Genomic DNA, 20,084 nt, shown 5'->3' on the forward strand with positions numbered 1-20,084 from the left:
CGTCAGATCAGACGGATTTTGTCATCGGAAAGTCCGACCGTGTGTACAGGGCATTACAGTGCTGGTCAGATTACCACAATTACGCGTAAAAATAAAGATCATTGGTGTCATGCCACTGGCTGTATTTGGCCCTGAAAGTATGCAGGCACAATCAAATGGGAGAGAATTGCATAAACACAGGGCACAGGAGGGTGCTAGTAGTTGGCAGCATAAGCCAATATTAATCAAATGCTGTGAGGAGGAAGCAGGGGGCGAGGCCAAACCACACTGTGTGCGTCTATGGAGCATGTCCAGCGGTGTTCACCACAGGTAATCGCTGGCTGTGCAGAGAGCCCATATATTTAAATAGATGGAAATGATAAGAAGTGGAGAAGAGAGGGGAAATACTATGCTGTCAATCACTGCTGAATGCATGAATATATTTCACTCAGATATAAATCATCAAAAATGGAGTAATAAGAAAAATATTCAAAGAAAGCTTATGCCCGAGTTTGCCAAAGGTAACTGGCGCCTCCATGGAAATGGAAGGACAAGCTGCATTTTTTTAGGGGTCTCTTGCGCTGATCTAATCAAAGTTTCTACCCCCTCCTTTTCCTGAAGGGGATTGCAGGAGGAAGGTTTGTCCTCTACTAGGTAGGTAGAGTAGGCATCTGCAAAATCAGAGGCAGCAGGAGTCCTTCCTAGGGGGCCCCAGGCCTGCACCTACTTAAAGCATGTTCACTGTTGGCAATGAGGCAAAAAGGACCATGAGAGCAGCAAAGGAACCTGAGTATGGGGAGAACACCTGTATGTCAGTAGCCAAAGGAGGAAATAAAGGGTTTTGCAGGCAAAACCCTGGAGAACCTCCAATAAATCTCTGAAAGAGTACCACCGTCTGCACATGGGGCTGCAGAACCCTTTTCTAATAACTCCAGAGTGGAGGAATAATTCCCATGTGCCATGCCAGAAAAGATGCCTACTGTATGTTGCCCACAGTCCAAACCAAAAAGGAACACCGAGAACGTCAGAGGGAATATGACCTTGGCAGGGTATACTCATAGCTCCCGAGAACTTTAGAGCAGCTGTTTATCTGGCAGAAGAAAGGGAGAGCGATTTACAGCAGCCACACAGGTAAGTTGTGGTGAGTAGGGATGAGCTTAGTCATGTTCAGATTCTAGTCTGAACCCTCCTGAGCTATCCTGCCTGCCTGGGAGAAGCACCCTGCGATTAAAGATTAATTTACACCAGATGCAGTGAAATGTATTTTTAATGCATAAACAAGAAAAAATTATGTATTTTAATGAGCTTACCGCAACTGAAAACTTTTACACTCAGCAAATTTTTTTTCTGGGAGCATTCAAAGTATTTGAAAGCTGCAGTATCCTAATGATGAATCACATTTAATAACATGCAAAATATTATACCGTGCTCAGAATTGTGAATGTGACTTAAATAAAATACAACTTACAAAACTAAAATAATATAATATAAATGTATTAAAATGCATATAACAATTCAATAGCTAACAATTATTAGGAACAATAGTGTTAAAATTCACCCAATAATCAAAAAGCATCATAGTCCAAATATGTGCTTCTTAAACCCTCCTGTCAATATCCTCCACATTCCATGGAAAAACATAATCCATATTTTAAGTAAAAATATATTCAGTGAAAATATATAATCCTGAGTAGCCGCCATATGAAGACTCCTTCTTCTTAAGCCCTTGTACACACGGTCGGAGAATCTGTCGGAATGTGTCCTATCGGACCGGTTTGTCGGATAATCCAACTGTGTGTGGTATGCATCGGACTGTTTCCATCAGACCAAATTTTCCAACTTGCTGGAAATATTTTCAGACAAACTGGTCCGATCGGACATACTCCGATCACGTGTAGAGAATTCCGGTCGGACAAAGTGCCGCGCATGCTCAGATCAAATTCCTACATCAAAGCTATTGGCTACTAGCCTGAACGTAGTCCCATCGTAACGAAATTACGTCATCAAGTTCTGAACGATCGGATTTTCCGACAACTTTGTCTGACCGTGTGTATGCAACAGTTTCGGACACAATCCGTCAGACAAAATCCGACGGATTTGGTTGTGGAAATGTCTGACCGTGTGTACAAGGGCTAAGAGTTGGACCAATTATAATATGTCAGAAATGAAGGTTCCCTTTAGATCTGCCGGGACAAGCTGTTACTCTTGTAAGGTTCAGCTATTCCACTACTATTATTATTATGTGGAAATAAGGATCCACATTGGTTTCCATTGGTGTGCTAAAAAAAAAAAAAAAAAAAAAAGAAGAAGAGGATACACACTGTGCTCTCTACATTTTAAAACAATGTACTCTTTCACACTGCTCTGTAGCAAAATCGCATATGCATTTTGCCATGGTTTTGCGGTTTCAAACGCATTTTCCATGCATTTCTGCACCTGTGAAAAATGGACATGCAACCCAAAAATACGCCAAAAATGAAAATCGCGGGTGTATTTTTACTGCGATTCCCATTCATTTCAATGGGAAGCTGCTTTTTTGATGCAGTTTTCAAAACCGCACCAAAGATGCGGCATGCAGGACTTTTCCAAACGCACCGCACCCACAGCGTAGTGGTGTAAAAAGTGCCATAGGGAAAAATTATCCTGAGTTTTTTTTTGCAAGGTAAAAAAAAAAAAAAAAGAGACAGGAAAAACATATCAATGTGAAGGAAATGGCCCTAAGCCCTTGTACACATGGTCGGAGAATCCGTCGGAATGTGTCCTATCGGACCGTGTTCTCGGATAATCCGACTGTGTGTGGTATGCATTGGACTGATTCCGTCGGAATATCCGTCGGACCCAATTTTCCAAATATTTCCCGACCAACTGGGCCGATCGGACATACTCCGATCATGTGTAGAGAATTTTGATCGGACCAAGTGCCACGCATGCTCAGATCAAATTCCTACATCAAAGCAATTGGCTACTAGCCTGAATGTAGTCCCATCGTAACGAAATTACGTCATCACATTCTAAAAGATCGGATTTTTCAACAACTTTGTCCGACCGTGTGTATGCAACAGTTTCGGGCAAGTTCCGACGGACATAATCCAGACGTGTGTACAGGGGCTAAGGCTCCATTCACACCTAGACGATTTGAATCGTGGATGGAACCACCACAATTCCAAATTGCAGCAAAACACAGGTTGCGTTTGCAATGCCATTGGGGTGTAACATGAAAACATAGAAAGCTGGACTAAGTCTTTCACTAAAACCCCAATTATTCCGCACCATTTTTATGCACTTGACAGGGACCAAAAAAGGTAGCCTGCATTTCCATCAGCACAAACAACCTATCTGTTCAATAGAATACTCCTACTGATACAAAACATGAATAGATAGCAGTTTGTCAAACAGGGACACCACCATAGATTATATTTGTACACTTATCAATAGAAGTATTTCCACTGGGAAATATAAAGCCTGTCATTAATGACTTCCTATTCTGCAATTGCATGATGCCTGGCTGTCATGCTAATCCTCTAGATTCAATAATCTAAAGCGGAATTAAACTTTATATTTTTATTTTATTTTTATCTGGGCCACCTACAGGTTTATGCCATAATGTGCTAGTATGCACTGCATACTAGCACATTATCACAGACTGACCTGTCAAAGGAAGACCTCCACGGCTGGGCTGTTAGTGTTTGGGCATTTCCATCTTCACCCAGTCTACCTTTCTGTTTTATTCTGTCAAGCAGCTTGACCGCCATGGGCCACAATGACATTACTCACATGCCCCAGGGAGTCACATCACCACAGCACACAGCAGGTGCTGTAATGTACTCTGAGCTGCACATGCGTGGCTCAGTCAGGCAGAAGGAATATAGGTTTACATTTATGTACTTCCCCTGTGGCTGCATTTACATGGGCACAGCCTCCTATACATTTGAATGCATTTCTGCACCTGCAGGAAATGCAAGGAAAGGGACCCTGACCCTTTTCTAAAAAGGGCAGCCGCATGGTGATATAAGTTTCCACGCACTGGATAACACACTGCATTTTAAAAGCTTGGAGGCACCATTGAAGTGCTTCTAAAGGCACAACTTTTTTTACCTTAAAGTAGACCTTTAGTTAGAAGATTTAAGTGGTTGTAAAACACTTTTAAAAAAAATTCTAAAAAAACAAAATAAAATAAAAACCTGCAAGACAAAGGCATAATGCATACTAGCTCATTATGAATTACTTACCTGAGATCGAAGCCCCCGGAGAGGTCCTCGTTCACCACTCTGGTGGCCGACATCTCTACGGGGGTTACTTCATGCATGTGCGTGGGAGCCGCCGGTAGTGGCACAGTACAATTGTCGTTGCTTCAGTTAACTTAAGTGCGCATGTGCCGATGACGTTGGCACATGCAAATACAGGGATATTTTCGAAACCGTGCAGGTTTAGGAGATATCCAGTGTATCTACAGGTAAGCCTAATTTTAGGATTGCCTGTAGTAAAAAAGTGGTTGTAAAGGGTTTACAACCACTTTAAGTCCTGAGAGATGACTTCAGACTGGCCCCTTTTGCCGGTATAGCTATATAAAACATTAACAATAAGGCCCCTTTCAACACTGGGGCGCTTTGCAGGCGCAATAGTGCTAAAAATAGCGCCTGCAAAGTGCCCTGAAACAGCCGCTGCTGTCTCTCCAGTGTAAAAGCCCCGAGGGCTTTCACACTGGAGCGGTGTGCTTGCAGGACAGTCAAAAAAGTCCTGCAAGCCGCATCTTTGGAGCGCTGTAGGAGCGGTTTATTTACCGCTCCTAAAGTGCCCCTTCCCATAGAAAACAATGGGGCAGAGCTGCAAACCCACCTGCAAAGTGCTGCTGCAGCGGCGCTTTGCGGGCGGTTTTAACCCTTTTCAGCCCCTAGTGGGGGTTAAAACAGCCCAACTAGCGGCCAAATAGCGCGATAAAACGCCGCTAAATATAGGGCCGCTTTACAGCCAGTGCCCACAACGCCCCAGTGTGAAAGAGTAGCCTAAGTGCTTATATTGTTTAACCAATTGCTGACCAAGCCTTTTCTGGTACCATTTGTTTAAAAACAGTATTTTTTGCCAGAAACTTACTTTTTTTTTTTTTTTTTTTTATTTAAAAATTTATTATTATATTATTATAATAAACTTACTTAAAACCCCCAAACATTATATGTTTTTCTTCCAAAGACCCTAGGGAATAAAATGGCGATAATCACAATTTTTTATTGTACACTGTATTTGTGCAGCAGCTATTCAAATGCAATTTTTGGGGGAAAGATACACTTTAATGAATAAAAAAAAAAAAAAAACACAATATATAACCAAATGTGTTGGTACTATATAAAAGATGATGTTACGGCAAGTAAATAGATTCCCAATGTGTCACGCTTTAAAACTGCCCACGCTCATGTGATGGCGACAAACTAGGATACTTAAATAGAATTAGACAACGCTTTAAGGAATTTTACAGGTTACCTGTTTAGAGAGTTAACTTTTGTGACGATACCTCACGTTTGGTGCGAACACCATTTACATATCCATGCATGACTTACGTATGCGTTCGTTTCTGCACGGGAGCACGGAGAGATGGGGGCGCTTTAAAAAAAAAAATTATTTTTACACTGCCCCTTACATTTTTTTTGGAACACCTTTATTCCTATTACAAGGAATGTAAACATCCATATTAATAGAAATAAGGGATGACAAGTCTTCGGGTCTATTAGGCTTAATCTACATGGGATGTTTTTACCTCTCCTGTGCGATTTAACTTGACAGATGGTAAACGACGTCTAAAACATCCGTTAGGCCCCGTTTGCGTTTAGAATGGTTTGAACACACACACACACACACACACTTATTTATTTTCTCAAAATAGCCAAAAATGAAAAAAAAAAAAAAAAAAAAAAGACACCTGTAAATGAAACGCGGGTTACCATGTTTAGCCGCATTTAGAAGCGCTTGAAATGTCTCTAAACTCAGCATCGGAACCTCTTTTTTGCATTCCAAAAAAGGCCTCTAAACTCAACTGCCTAGAAACTACTGTAAACGACCCCCTGTGTACATGTACTGATAAGATAACACAGAGGAGAGTTCAGGAGCAGTTGAAAAAAATGCCCAACTGCTCCTAAACGTCCGTTTAACGGCAGCAGTGTACATGAGGGCTTAGACTCCAAATCACTCCTCTACCTTTAAAAATAAAAGATCAAAAAACATATATTTTTTTGATCTTTTGCTTCAAAAAAAAATAAATAAAAATTGTTTACTTCCTCCCTAGACCAGAAGTGATGTCATGACGTCGCTTCGGTCCTCCAAGATCTTAGAGACGATCAGGTCTCCAATCATCTATATGGCCAGCAATGCAGACTGTCGGATCGTTTCCTGGGTGCGCTGGTAAAAACAGTAAGCCCAAGAAACACCTGCGAGAGACAGGGTTGACCCCTCACGCTGCTTGTGAAAGAGTTTCAGCTGCTAATTTGCTGCTTTCACTACTGTAATGAAAAAGCCAGCCGCTGCCTGAAAATAAAATAACAGAGTTATGGCTGATAGCAGTAATGTACTCTCTTCCTGCTCTGCACGTGCCCAGTTGCTCTCTATTCTTGGCACTGTGCCTAAAATTAGAGCCACTAGAGGCCAATCAGCTGACAGCTTTAAGATTTACATTTGCTGAGGAGGGAAGATAGCAACAGGAATGATACAGACTGAGCTGAGGGAGAAAAAAAATAAAAAAGAAAAGCAGGAGTCAGGGATCAGGGAGACACAAAAGAAAAGGATGTTGTCTTATCTTCCCGATTCTCTCTCCATTCTCCTTTATTGGCAGCCTGTGAACTTCTGCACTGTATGCTTTTGTCAACCTTCCTCTCTAGGCAAATCAGGCCAGAGATTATGTGATTTTCAGTAAAGAAAAATCCCTTGAATCCCTCCCACGGAGCTTTTGTGTTCTCCCAGCAGGGGCACAGGAAATATCCCTGCCGGGAGAACACAATGCTTATTAACCACTTCAATACAGGGCACTTTCACCCCCTTCCTTCCCAGCCCAATTTTCAGCTTTCAGCGCTCTAGCGCTTTCAGTGACAATTGCGCGGTCATGCTACACTGTACCCAAATGAAATTGTTATCATTTTGTTCGCACGAATAGAGCTTTATTTTGGTGGTATTTATTCACGACTCCGTTTTTTTTTTTTTGCGATATAAGCGCAAAAAAAGCGGAAATTTGGGAAAAAAACAATATTTTCTTTTTTCTATTTGAAAAGAAATCCAATAAAATCAAATTTTGTCATAAATTTAAGCCAAAATGTATTCTGCTACATGTTTTTGGTAAAAAAAATTCCGTTAAGTGTATAATAATTGGTTTGTGTGATCACGGACATATGTACGCAAATGATCATGTACATATGTGTGCAGGTGATCACGTACATATGTGTGCAGATAATCATTGGGACATGTGATTTTAGTGGGACATATGTGGGGGACATGTTTTTATTATTAGGGACATGTGTTTTTATTATTTGGGGACATGTATGTTTTGGGGACATGTGTGTTTTGGGGACATATGTGGGGACTGTGTTTTCACTGTGTGGTGTGTTGTGTGTTTACACTACACTGATGATCAGTGAGTAAAAAGCTGTGAAAAGCAGCCCATACTCACTGATCATCAGCCGGCTGCAGCGTTCTGCTCTCCTCTTCTCAGCGGTGACTTCCGTGTGAGGAGAGGAGAGCCGATTGCCTAGCAACCGGCTGTTTGTTTACATCACATGACGGCCGTGATTGGACACGGCCGTCATGTGATCAGGAGGGCCAATCACAGAGCCCTCCTGCCGATCTGAGATGTGCCGTGTCCGGGTGACACGAGCACATCGGGATCCTGAACGTCCTATCAGGAGCAGGCGGCTCCCACCCGGCCGTATATATACATTGGCCGGGTGGGAAGTGGTTAAATAGCAGCTATAGCCTCTGGCAATAATTGCATGCCAGAAATTCCACATGCTGGTTGTACCCAAGTCGACTGATGGATCAACTTGGGTACAATCACCCTGCCCATAGATGGATCAAATCTCAGCTGATCCCTGCTGAACCGTCCGATATTTGAATCGTCTATGGCCAGCTTAAAGCGGAGTTCCGCTTAAAAAAAAAAACGAAAAGTTAGCAGCTACAAACACTGCAGCTGTTGACTTTTAATAATCGGACACTTACCTATCCCAGGGTCCAGTGATATGGGGGATCGAAGCTCCACTCGTCTCCCCCTCCGCTCTGCGGCATTTTAACTGTGGGCACCCGGCCACCTACTGCGCATGCGCGAACCGCGCCTGGCTGCACAATCATCTGGGACCTGTCACGTGTCCCAGATGACTGACAAAAGGGAAAGGCAATCTCCCTTCCTGCACCAAGGGAAGTGATGTCAGTTGCCCAGACGCCGAAGGCGGACGATTACAAGGGATCCCCTAGCAACAGGCATTTAGATTTTAGAGGTAAGTAAAAAACACATTTTTCTCCAAACTTTTTTTTTTTTGTTTTTAAGCAAATTAATAATTTTTTTTTTTTTTTTTTGGGGTGGAACGCCACTTTAAGCCAAGACATACAAATCAAGGCTGGAAATTGACATATTTTAATTACAGAAAGTGACAGTTTTTGAGAGGAGAGAAGAAGAGTTCTCAGTAAGGATGTGATTGCTCTGGGCTTCAACAAAATGGCGGCCTCCAGCAAGAAGAAAAAGGAGCAATGCTGGAGGCAATTTCCAGCATGCGCCAAACTTGGTAGCATAAATTATTTTTATTTAATATTTTTGTTTTTAAACATCATTTTAAGCCACTAATCCTGAAAAATTATGCAGATGAGGTCTTTCCTGGCAAGCATATGTGTTCCTGGTCAGTGATGCAGAAATGATGGCACCCACAGATTCAATATAACAGAACGGAAACAAACATTCAGAAGCAGGACAGTGGTGCCAACCTCCTTCTATATTTAAGACAAAACAGAATATCTTTAATTCATATCCAAAGCCCAAAGTGTTTTCTTTTTCTTCTGTATAAAAAAAAAAAAGAAAAAAAAAGGAGAGGGTCAGGTTTTAGTCTAGGTTCAAATCATTCCGTCTGCGCTTGATGTGTTTTTCAGGCACGTTTTGCAGTGCCTTTTGCGTTTATAAACCCTTGTTATTTATGCATTTTTGCATGCATCCAAAGACGTCACCCAGAGAGCCTGCCCCTTGTGATGTCATATGTTGTCAGAAGGGGAGGGCCCTCTGGGTGACGTCATCGGATGGCTACACCCCATGGCTATATAAGAGATGCCAGACAGCGTGCGACAACACAACAGAGGAAGTCAGCCTTAGAAGAAGAGTGGCCTTTGTTTTTAGCAGGTAACCGGAAGTGAGGAAGAAGACGGCTCTGGGCTTCTTTTTTAATAAAGGACTTGTCAAAAACCGGCTCGTTGTTTTTTTTATATATTTCACTGCTTTTTGGGGTCAATGGGTAGGGGTACAATGTCCCTGATACCCATTCACATGGAGGGGGGCAGGATCTGGGCTGCAGACCCCGATCACCAAAGTCGAGGGTTGTCGGGAAGAGGCCCTCGTCTTCATTAACATGGGGGCAAGATGCTTTGGCGGGGGGGGGAAGCAGAGCCCCCCTAAACACCCCCCCATTTTAAGGGCATGTGGCCTGGTATGGTTCAGGAGGGGGGCTGCATGCTCAGATAAGGTCCCTCCAAATCCATACTAGACCTGAAACATTCAGCTGTCAGCAGGGAACCCCTCTGACAGTTGATGACTCATCCGTTAAAGATGCGGCTTCCCGGCCCCCTTCTTAGCAACCATCTATAAACAGTGTTTTAAACCAAAAAATAAAAATCGCAAAACACATCGAAAATTACATCACAACACTTACCTTTCTGGTGCGATTCCATTGAAATCTATTACATGCAAAATACTGGAAAAAAAAAAAGTCCTAACCCTTTCCAAAATCGCACCGGCTGAAAAATGCATAGATGTGAACGTGTACCTTAGGAAACCATGTTAAATGGGCTTTTCTGCAAAATGCACAAAAAAACGCATAGGTGGGAATCCAGGTTTATTGTGGTCTGTGTCCCATTAGCGACGTGCACTCTTTTTATTGGGGAAATCTCCTACAACTGGAGCGGACAGAATCTGGAGCAGCTGTGTGTAGTAACCAATCAGCTTTGATCTTCAGATAGTCCAGTTAAAGTTTGAAAATGTAGGATAGAACCTGATTGGCTACCATACACAGCTTCTCCAGTCTTAGAAAATCCCCCTCTGTGTCTCTCTTGATTTATCCTGGTGACCTGTCACTAAGACCAGAGGAAAAAAAAAACGTAGGACTTGTCATAACAGGATTAGAGTGAAATGTTCATTTGGGGACGCTTGTTCTGGTGCCAACTGTGCAAGAGAGCATTTCACTTTTTTTAAGAGAGATTTCCCATCACTTCCTGTGGTGTGCACAGGACAGGAAGTGAGGGATAATCACTCTAATGGGACACAGATTTTGACTGTATCTATACTTTAATTCAGGTGATTACAAACATGAATTCATCACTAAACATCTTCTCTAAAATTAGTAGACAGGATTAATATAAGATAAATGGAATCAAAATACATGTATTCAATATATACAATTTGTCTTACTCTATCTAGAGATTAAAGAAAAAAATAACGTTTTTTATTATTCAGGATGGGCTTCCAAGTTCCAAAGAAAAAAACTAAAAAAACTTTCAGCATCAACTGTTTATAAAAGCAGGGATAGATCAATGAAAGCGTTGGTTAGTAAATGAGAGCACTACATCTACAAGCAGGACATGCAACCACAAGATGATAAACCTTCATTCACCTTCCAGGTCTAGATCTGTAGACATGACTTCTTTTGTCTGAGATGCACAAAACTTTCTCCCTCAGCAGCAGCACACCGCATGAGATCGGGCTCAAGGTACCTTAGGCGCCCCCTGCCTCCAGAAAAGAAAATGACTTCGCAGGCAGCCATCTTAACTAAGGGCATTTTGAATCCGTGTGACTGCCAAAAAACACCCAGAAACACAACACATTCCATCAAAGGACAACTGCAGCAAAAATAACGTTTAGGTAACAACTTTTCTGACAAACTATCATTTTTTTCCCCTTGTGTTACGTTAAATGTTCTAGCTCTCTCTTGACCGTGTCAAAAATGTCTAGAGAGGGCTCTGAGAGCGAATCACGTGACCATCTCCAGCGCTCTCTGTGGACGTTTCATCAGATTTGGCGACCCGTCGGAATGTGTAACGGAAGTGGCGTTCCGTTACCGCCATCTTGCTACACCCTGCAATCCTCCATAGTAAGGATACACTGAGAAGGGGGAAAGCGGAATCGTGTTACACCCACGGGAGTTGTGCATGTCACACTTATTTTTAACAGTAAAGTGAGTTTATATACTGAAATACTACTAGTACTTAAAGAACTCCGTATGAATGTTTAGAGGTTGAATTTTTAAAGCAGCGAACTTCTGTCAGATTAGCAAACCTGTGAGATCCGCAGGCTCGCCTCTACTTTTAAAGTTCAACATCTTACCAGTCAGACTGAGTTCTAAGCACTGCATTTCACCTGTTAAAAATAAGTGTAAAATGCAAGACTCCGGTGGGTGTAACAAGATGTCCGTTCTCCCCCTTCTCAATGTATCTTTACTATGGAGAAGAGCGGGGTGTAGCAAGATGGCGGCGTTGGATAGTCACTTCCGTTACACATTCTGACAAAACATGGGCACCCTTCTGCGGAGACATTTGCCCCTTTCAACAACTGTAACTTTATTAACAAACGGACGAACATACGCACAAAGGAAATTTCCGAGACTTCCTTATCAGAGCGGTTTACTCAAAAGAGCAGTCCTCCTGTGTCGCCGTGCGTGGCGGCTCCGTCCGGTGGACAGGCCTTCACAGCAGTTCGCATCTATCGTCTCCCCTAACGGACTCGGGGGGTTCTTCACTCACGGCTGTCACAAAGGCCTGCTTCAGGGCGGGTGGCAAGCGCGCGCAAGAGAGAGGTGAGTCTGCGCGCCAAGAAGTCGGCGTGCTGCGAGGAGAGAGAGGAATATATAATGGAAGGGGTAGACGGGATGAGGAGTAATATTGTGCCAAGTACTCAGCCTCCTCCCTCCTCTTCAGTGTGACAGGACCCGGCCCGCCTCACACTCTCACCACAACTCTTCATGACATGGCCGGGGACACTTACCTCCTACCTTCCATAGTCCCTGGATAAGTGCACTGTGTTTCCAGGGGCAGTTCACCTTTACTGGGGAAAAATGCTTATGTAGATAAAGACAAACTGTACAGCTCTGACTAAAGTTAAATAATGCCCTTCCATAGCCCCCGACTGTCCCTGACTAGGAGCGATGTCCCTCATTGCACCTCATTTTGGTCTGATCTATATAGATAGATAAAAAGTGCATTTTATATACATCAAAAAGTGTTTCCCGGTGCTAAACCTTTTCATCTGATTTCTAAATTGCTGCATTTGTAAATTCCAAAAACCAATATAAAGGAATAGTAGTGGTAAAAAAAAAAACTTGTGGGTTTAACCAATCGTGTGTTTTTTTTTTTTTTTTTTTGTACAATTCTCCTTTAAGTGGGTGTGTCCTATGCCTACATACTTTTGCTGATAGGTGTCCCTCATTCCCATCTCAACAAGTTGGGAGATATGTCTTTACTATAGTTGTAGGGCATTTACATATCGGAAGTCTCACTGGTAAACTCCCAGGATGTTGCTATGAGAAGTCTAGCCGTTACTCTTCACTATCACGTTCTCAATTATTGAGCTCAGAGCTACTGCCTCAGGAGAGAAAAGGGATCTTGGATGAAAGAGGTTGAACAGTAACAGCTAGGTTTTCTTAGCAACATCCTAGGAATTATTTGCAGTCAGGCTTTCGGGCGGGGGGGGAACACAAAGCCCACACCTTTTAACGAGGGTGTTTCTTCAGATTTGGCAACCTGTCATGTTTTATCTCCGCCATCTTGCTATACCCTGCACTCCTCCATAGTAAGGATACACTGAAAAGGGGGCAAGCGGACATCTTGTAACACCCATCGGAGTTTTACATTTCGATCATAAAAAAAAAAAATGTTTTCTTATCCCTACTGAAAGCACTGTGTCCCCTGTGTTTCTCCTGCTCTGTAGCTCTGTTATTAGCATGATGACTTCTGACAAGTTCTCCAAGACAGGAGATAAAAGCAGCCTGATTTTTGTCTGGTGGGAGGTTGCTATAAATAGATTAGCAGACAGCTTATCTTGTCACAGCACAGCTCTGTACATTCCTTCCTTTGCCAATGAGGAGAGGCTCAGGTTTGACTTTCCTCCAATCACCTGCCTTTTTGAATTAAAAAAATAAGACAACAGTGAAGTTAGCCCAATTTTTTTTCTTTATATTGTGAAAGATAATGTTACTCCGAGTAAGTTAAGACACCCAACATGTCACGCTTCAAAATTACGCCCGCTCAAGGAATGGTAACACATTTTTACCCTTTAAAAATGTCCATAGTTTTCATGTTTTAAGTTACAGAGGAGGTCTAGGCCTAGAATTATTGCTCTCGCTCTACCGAACGTGGCGATACCTCACATGTGTGGTTTGAACACCGTTTTCATATGCTGACGCTATTCAGGTATATGCGTTCGCTTCTGCACGCAAGCTCGTCTTTATTTTTTTTAAATAATAAAATTGCGTCACTTTTTTTCTTTTCCTATTACAAGGGATGTAAACATCCCTTGTAATAGATAGAAACAGGACCCCTTTAAATATAAGAACTGGGGTCAAAAAGACGTCAGATCTCATGTATACATTAAAATGCAAAAAAAAAAAGGAAAAAAAAAAAGCCCTTTAAGAGCTGTGGGCGGAAGTGACGTTTTGACGTTGCTTCTGCCCTGCAGTGATATGGAGATGTGTGAGGGCCATCTTCGTATCCATACCCACGTAGGGGACCAACTTGATCGCCTCCGCCACTGCTGGCGGCTTTGGTAAGGCACAGGATCCTGGTGGGAGGGGGGGTCCCTCTCCTTCCGCTAATAAGTGATCTTGCGGTGAATCTGCCGCAGAGACCACTTTCATCAGAAACCGGACCGCTCACTGAAGACAAGGATACTGGGGATATGACAGCTAGCTGCTGCCATAACAACAATATCCTCCAAATCGCAGATGTATATCGGCGTGAGCTGGCCTAGAAGTGATTAATAATGGGATACTTGCCTGTCCTGTAGTCTAGCAATTTCGGCACCGCGTCTGATGTTTCCATCAGCTGTCGGGTGCTGCTGCCACCATTGCAGGTAAGGGAACCCGGTAGTTTTTTTTTTTTTTTTTTTTTTTTTTTTTTACCTGCAAGGTAAAGCAATAATGTGCTAATCTGCATCACATACCAGCACATAATGTGAAACTTGCCTGAAAGCTAAGCATTCCAGCAACGTCACTCCCGCGTGGGAGCTGCCATTTATGGCACAAAGCTCTGAAGGAACGGCACAGCTGCATGTACACTAAATATCTCCTAGACAGCGCACGTTTAGGAGATATTTACTAGTGGTGCAACGGATTGTCCCCGATCCGTGATCCGAATGGGTCAACCTGTTTGGATCGGTACACCACGCGATCCGCGGAGCACTCCGCTGCCTCTGCCCAAGGAAAGGCAGTGGCTCTGGAGCGGCAGCCATCTTGGTACACCTGGCGGCTGTCTGTGGATATTACAGTGAGTGGGGGAGATGTCTATTGCAGTGGGGGAGATGATGTGGATATTACAGTGGGAAGTCTTTTTTTATTTTTTTATTTTTTTGCTGATCTGAAAAATGATCCGATCCGAACTGTGAGTTTTTTGATCCGTTGCACCCCTAATATTTACACTACCTATAGGTAAGCCTTACCAATAGGTACAATTTATTGTTGGAAGTTTACTTCCAATTTTAAGCTTAGTACACACAGGCTGAATGTCGGGTGACATTGACTGGTTCAATAGAAACCAGCTGATATTTGGCTGTGTGTACTGGAGTTGGTTCGACAGAAGCCGACAATTCGGCCAGCTTCTGTCGAAGGGGCATGACTGAAAAAGGTTTGCTGGTCGGCTCCCAATCAACGTTCTGCACAAATGGTTGAGGGCGCTGAACAGAGTGTTCTGGATCGGGGGTGGGGGCATCTCCCTGTCAGGACACAATAGTTTAGCAGGGGAGAACGCTGTAATAACATTGGTTTATCTGGCAGTGCTCACTGTTATTCTTGGGACAATATGGAGCAGCACGTGTGTTGCCAAAGCTTGTTTACGTGAAAACTACATCTATAAATAGGCCTTTTTAATTACAGGGTTAGTTCACCTTAAGGCTGGGTTCACAGCTATGCGAATTGCATGTGGATTTTACCGCATCCAATTTGCATGACAGGAGATTGTGACTGGCTCTTTATGGAGCCCGCTCACATATCGCCATTGCGGCTCCAGAGCAGCTTGCACAGGAATGCTGTGCATCTTTGGCTCCATTTCAGGGCAGAATTCAGGTGAAAATTATATCCTGATTCGTTCCTGAAATGAAGAACAGGGACACACTGGACCCCTGCTGCTACCCGATTCCGGAGGTGTGAATCCAGCCTTACAGAAAACTGCTTATGCAGGTAAAGAGTGCCTGTAGATTAAAACAAACAGTGTAGCTCTGATTAATGGTAAATTATACCTCTGCTATAGGTGTGGGCCACTTATCCTGAAACCCGACTGAAAAACTCTGGCACGGCATCATCCTGTCCTGCCTTGTTGCTAAGACATTTTAACCACTTAAGGGCTTCCATATAGCAGTTTTACCCTTTCTTGGCAGCGTCTCTGCACAGGATCGTGTGCGTGTATACTGTATATAAGAAATAGTAATAAGATGGCGCAAAGATCAAACACCGTCCAAAAACCTCTATACTAACGGGGAAAGAGGGGGGGGGAAAGAAAATGGGATCAAGGGAAATAAAAATTATATATATACTGTGTGTGTGTGTGTGTATATATAATATATATATATATATATATATATATATATATATATATATATATATATATATATATATATATATATATATATATATATATATATATATATATATATATATATATATATATATATATATATATATTATACACATGCAAAAAAAACAAAGTTCCTTAAGTATGGTCCATAAAAGTTCAAACTCTTAACACCAGTGGCAGCAACTGTCTTGAGAGGAGAAGCACAACTCTCTAGGAAATATAATGTAGAAAAGACAAGAAGTGCGCCAAACTAAGTGTAGTATATAAGGTAGATTACATTTAATCTGATAAAATCACACAGCCAATTGGCTACTCACAAAAGGACATTGTAGTCAGGCATAAAATGTTAAGGAGGGAGGGTAATCACAGCCACTTCTATCCGGAGGAGCAGAGATGATAAACAGCTGGAACGGCCATTCAAGATGTTCAGCAGCAGAGGCTGCGGTGTAGCAGCCTAGGTTTTGTAGAAAACGCTGCCTCGTGGATGTCCAGATGATGGCAATAGGCAGTATCAGTGCCTTCTAACGTCCGGAGAGTCCGAGAACCCGGAACCGGAAGTGCGTTCCAGCGTGGAACGCAAGCTCCGTATACCGGAAGTGGCGTATCGGCCAATCAGAAGACGCGTTTCACAATATCCATTGTTTCCTCAGTTCTAAAGGCCAGAGCAGCAGGGGAAGCATTTATATAGAGAGCAGGATTGTTTCACACAGCAAATTGATAAATAGACATAATTGCATGGCAAATGAGCTGAATTAATAGCCAGAATACAAAATAGGGATTAGATAGAAATAATTATTAAAAGAAAAAATGAATAGAAGGGGAAACAGATTCAATTGAAATGAACAAACAGGGAATAGGTAAAAAATATAGAATGTAAAAAAATAATGTAAAAAATAATAATAATGAGAAATGATAGAAATAATAATAATAAAGAAGAAAAAATAATAATAAAAAAATTAATGAAAAGAGTATGTATAAAAATATATATATATATATATAAATAATTATTATTAATTATTATTATTATTATTATTATTATTATTTAAAAATAAAGAGTGAAATATAAAAAGAAGTAAAACAAGGGGAAATGTTTAGATGGATAAAAAATAATATAATGATGATAGTGAATTATATATATATGAAATGCATTGTTAAAAGAGACTGATATTTATGCGGGCCCATATTATTTGTTAGAAGAAATACATTGGAGATACCACAAGCACCATACATTTTGAAAAAATAAATTTGTATGTTATTAGTAATAAAAATCTGAATAATTGACTACTTTTGATGTATCAAATCAAAAAGGAAAATTTAAATAAAAATAACGTATTTCAATGTATTTCTGGGGGACAGGGTATGGAGTCATACGGGTGTACATATATATACACATATTTCAGTTCTTACTTTTAATTTATCACTTATTTTTCCTCATTTTCCTTATTTGTATATATGTGTGTGTATATGTGTGTGTGTGTATATGTATATGTGTATATATATATATATATATATATATATATATATATATATATATATATATATATATATATATATATATATATACACATACACACACATATACATACACACACACATACAAATAAGGAAAATGAGGAAAAAATAAAAGTGATAAATTAATAGTAAGAACAGAAATATAGCAAATGAATAGTAATAATAATAATAGATACTAAACCATTGAAAAATAATAAATAGTATGAGTAATAATAAGCAATATATACACACATGCTGAACTCAATAAAAATATATATATGAATCTATATGCACATGCGACAAGCCCATAATATGTAGAAAAGAGTAAAACACTGAAAAAGATGAGAATATTATAACAATATAGAGGGGCTATGGGGGTGTGCCAGCAGGTACACTCCGAATGGATCTATAGTTCATAGGGACGTGTATATATGGGAAATGTGTGAAGGAAAAAAGTTATATAGATATCGATAGGAATCTACCATCTAAAAGTACCTCAGAATCTAGATTACCGTATTAATTTCTATCTCTTCGTTTAGGCCATGGGGGGACATCGTATTCAAAGAATATATCCAATATGTCTCCTGTTGGCAAAGACGCTTAAACCTCTCAGCTGGGGTGAATTTGTCCAGAATTGATTCAATTATCCAGACATTGAGGTCGGTGATGTTCTTATGATGGTATGTAGCAAAGTGTCGGGCGACACTGTACTTAGGGTTACCTGTTTGAACGGCGCGGCGATGATCGCCAAACCTGGCCCTTAGGGCCCTGATGGTTCTGCCTACATACAGGAGGCCACACGGGCACGAAATGCAGTACACCACAAATGAAGTGGAACAATTAAAGAAGGAGCTTAACCACTTGCCGACCGCCGCACGACGATATACGTCGGCAGAATGGCACGGGCAGGCATATGGGCGTATATATAAGTCCCTGCCTGCCCGCGGGTGGGGGGCCCGATCGGGCCCCCCCCCGGTGCCTGCGGCGGTCGGCATTCCGTCGAGAGCGATCCGGGATGAGGGGGCGGCCATTCATTCATGGCCACCCCCTCGCGATCGCTCTCGACGAATGGAAATCCCCGGTGACATCACTTCCTCTCCTGTAATGTAAACACAGGAGAGGAAGTGATGTATTCTCTCCTCCGTGTCGGTATTTTTCGTTCTGACACGGAGGAGAGCGGATCGGTGAGTTGCACCAACACTCTACACACACAGTAGAACATGCCAGGCACACTCACACCCCCCCTTTACCCCCCGATCACCCCCCCAATTACCCCTGCCCCCCAGTCACAGTGACACCAATGTAATTTTTTTTTTTTTTTTTTTTTTTTTTTGCATTGGTGTCATTTGTGACTGTAATAACTGTTAGGGCAGTTAGAGTTAGCCCCCTTTAGTTCTAATGTGCCCCCCTAACCCCCCCCAATAAAGGTTTAACCCCGTGATCACCCCCCGTCGCCAGTGTCACTAAGGCTGGGTTCACATTGCAGCGGTTTATGAGAACGAATGTGATTCGCACCGCACTGCAGTGCAAATCACATCCGATCTCTGTGCGATTCGAGTTCAGCCATTCGCCGCAAATTCGCACGGGACCCTTTTTTTGGCCCGCAGCAGAATCGGATCGCATGGGTGTTCACACCATGCGATCCGAGTTTGCAGATCGCACTGCGATATGCGAACTGATCTGGGGGTGTCAGTAACATTTCACTGACACTCCCAGCAGTTCGCATAGGGCAGTGTGAACTGCCGCCGGGAGGCATGCGATGCGGGAACCCGCCGCGGATTCGCGGCGTTTCCGCATCGCTCCAGTGTGAACCCAGCCTAATAAGCGATCATTTTTCTGATCGCCGTATTAGTGTCACAGGTGACGCTAGTTAGGCAGGTAGGTATTTAGGTTCGCCGCAGCTTTTTATAGCGCCAGGGACCCCCATATACTACCGCATAAAGCCCCCTGATTGCCCCCTAGTTAACCCTTTCACCTGTGATCACCATATAACTGTTACAGGTGACGCTGGTTGGTTAGTTATTTTTTTATAGTTTCAGGGCACCCGCCATTTATTACCTAATAAAGGTTTAACCCCCTGATCACCCGGCGGGTGTCATTTGTGACTAATAACTGTTAGGGCAGTTAGGGTTAGCCCCCTTTAGTTCTAAGGTACCCCCCTAACCCCCCCAATAAAGGTTTAACCCCGTGATCACCCCCCGTCGCCAGTGTCACTAAGGCTGGGTTCACATTGCAGCGGTTTGAGAACGGATGTGATTCGCACCGCACTGCAGTGCAAATCACATCCGATCTCTGTGCGATTCGAGTTCAGCCATTCGCCGCACCCGCCGCAAATTCACACGGGACCCTTTTTTTGGCCCGCAGCAGAATCGGATCGCATGGGTGTTCACACCATGCGATCCGAGTTTGCAGATCGCACTGCGATATGCGAACTGATCTGGGGGTGTCAGTAACATTTCACTGACACTCCCAGCAGTTCGCATAGGGCAGTGTGAACTGCCGCCGGGAGGCATGCGATGCGGGAACCCGCCGCGCATTCGTGGCGTTCCCGCATCGCTCCAGTGTGAACCCAGCCTAATAAGCGATCGTTTTTCTGATCGCTGTATTAGTGTCAC

The 20,084-nt window shown here is 42.5% G+C and overlaps 2 protein-coding genes across 5 annotated transcripts in view; one reads left to right on the forward strand and one right to left on the reverse strand.

Annotated features, from left to right (window-relative positions):
• The window catches only part of PFKM (phosphofructokinase, muscle), a 139,764-nt gene extending 128,925 nt beyond the window's left edge, over positions 1-10,839 (reverse strand). Inside the window, exon 1 of the mRNA XM_077483731.1 lies at positions 10,815-10,839. Within this exon, the coding sequence (XP_077339857.1) occupies positions 10,815-10,839 (25 nt within the window). The remainder of the gene's footprint in view (positions 1-10,814) is intronic.
• An 887-nt stretch (positions 10,840-11,726) lies between these two features.
• Positions 11,727-20,084, forward strand: part of SENP1 (SUMO specific peptidase 1) — a 102,322-nt gene continuing 93,964 nt past the window's right edge. The window contains exons 1-2 of one of the 4 annotated variants that reach the window (XM_077483732.1): positions 11,727-11,993; positions 18,009-18,149. In XM_077483732.1, coding sequence (XP_077339858.1) covers positions 18,144-18,149 — 6 coding nt within the window. In that variant the 5' untranslated portion in view covers positions 11,727-11,993; positions 18,009-18,143. The remainder of the gene's footprint in view (positions 11,994-18,008; positions 18,150-20,084) is intronic. The other 3 variants (XM_077483733.1, XM_077483735.1, XM_077483734.1) reach the window with 3 other exon arrangements.

This window comes from Lithobates pipiens, unplaced genomic scaffold (assembly GCF_037356315.1).
Source record: "Lithobates pipiens isolate NorthernLeopardFrog02 unplaced genomic scaffold, aLitPip1_a1.2 Scaffold_16, whole genome shotgun sequence".
NCBI lineage: Eukaryota > Metazoa > Chordata > Amphibia > Anura > Ranidae > Lithobates > Lithobates pipiens.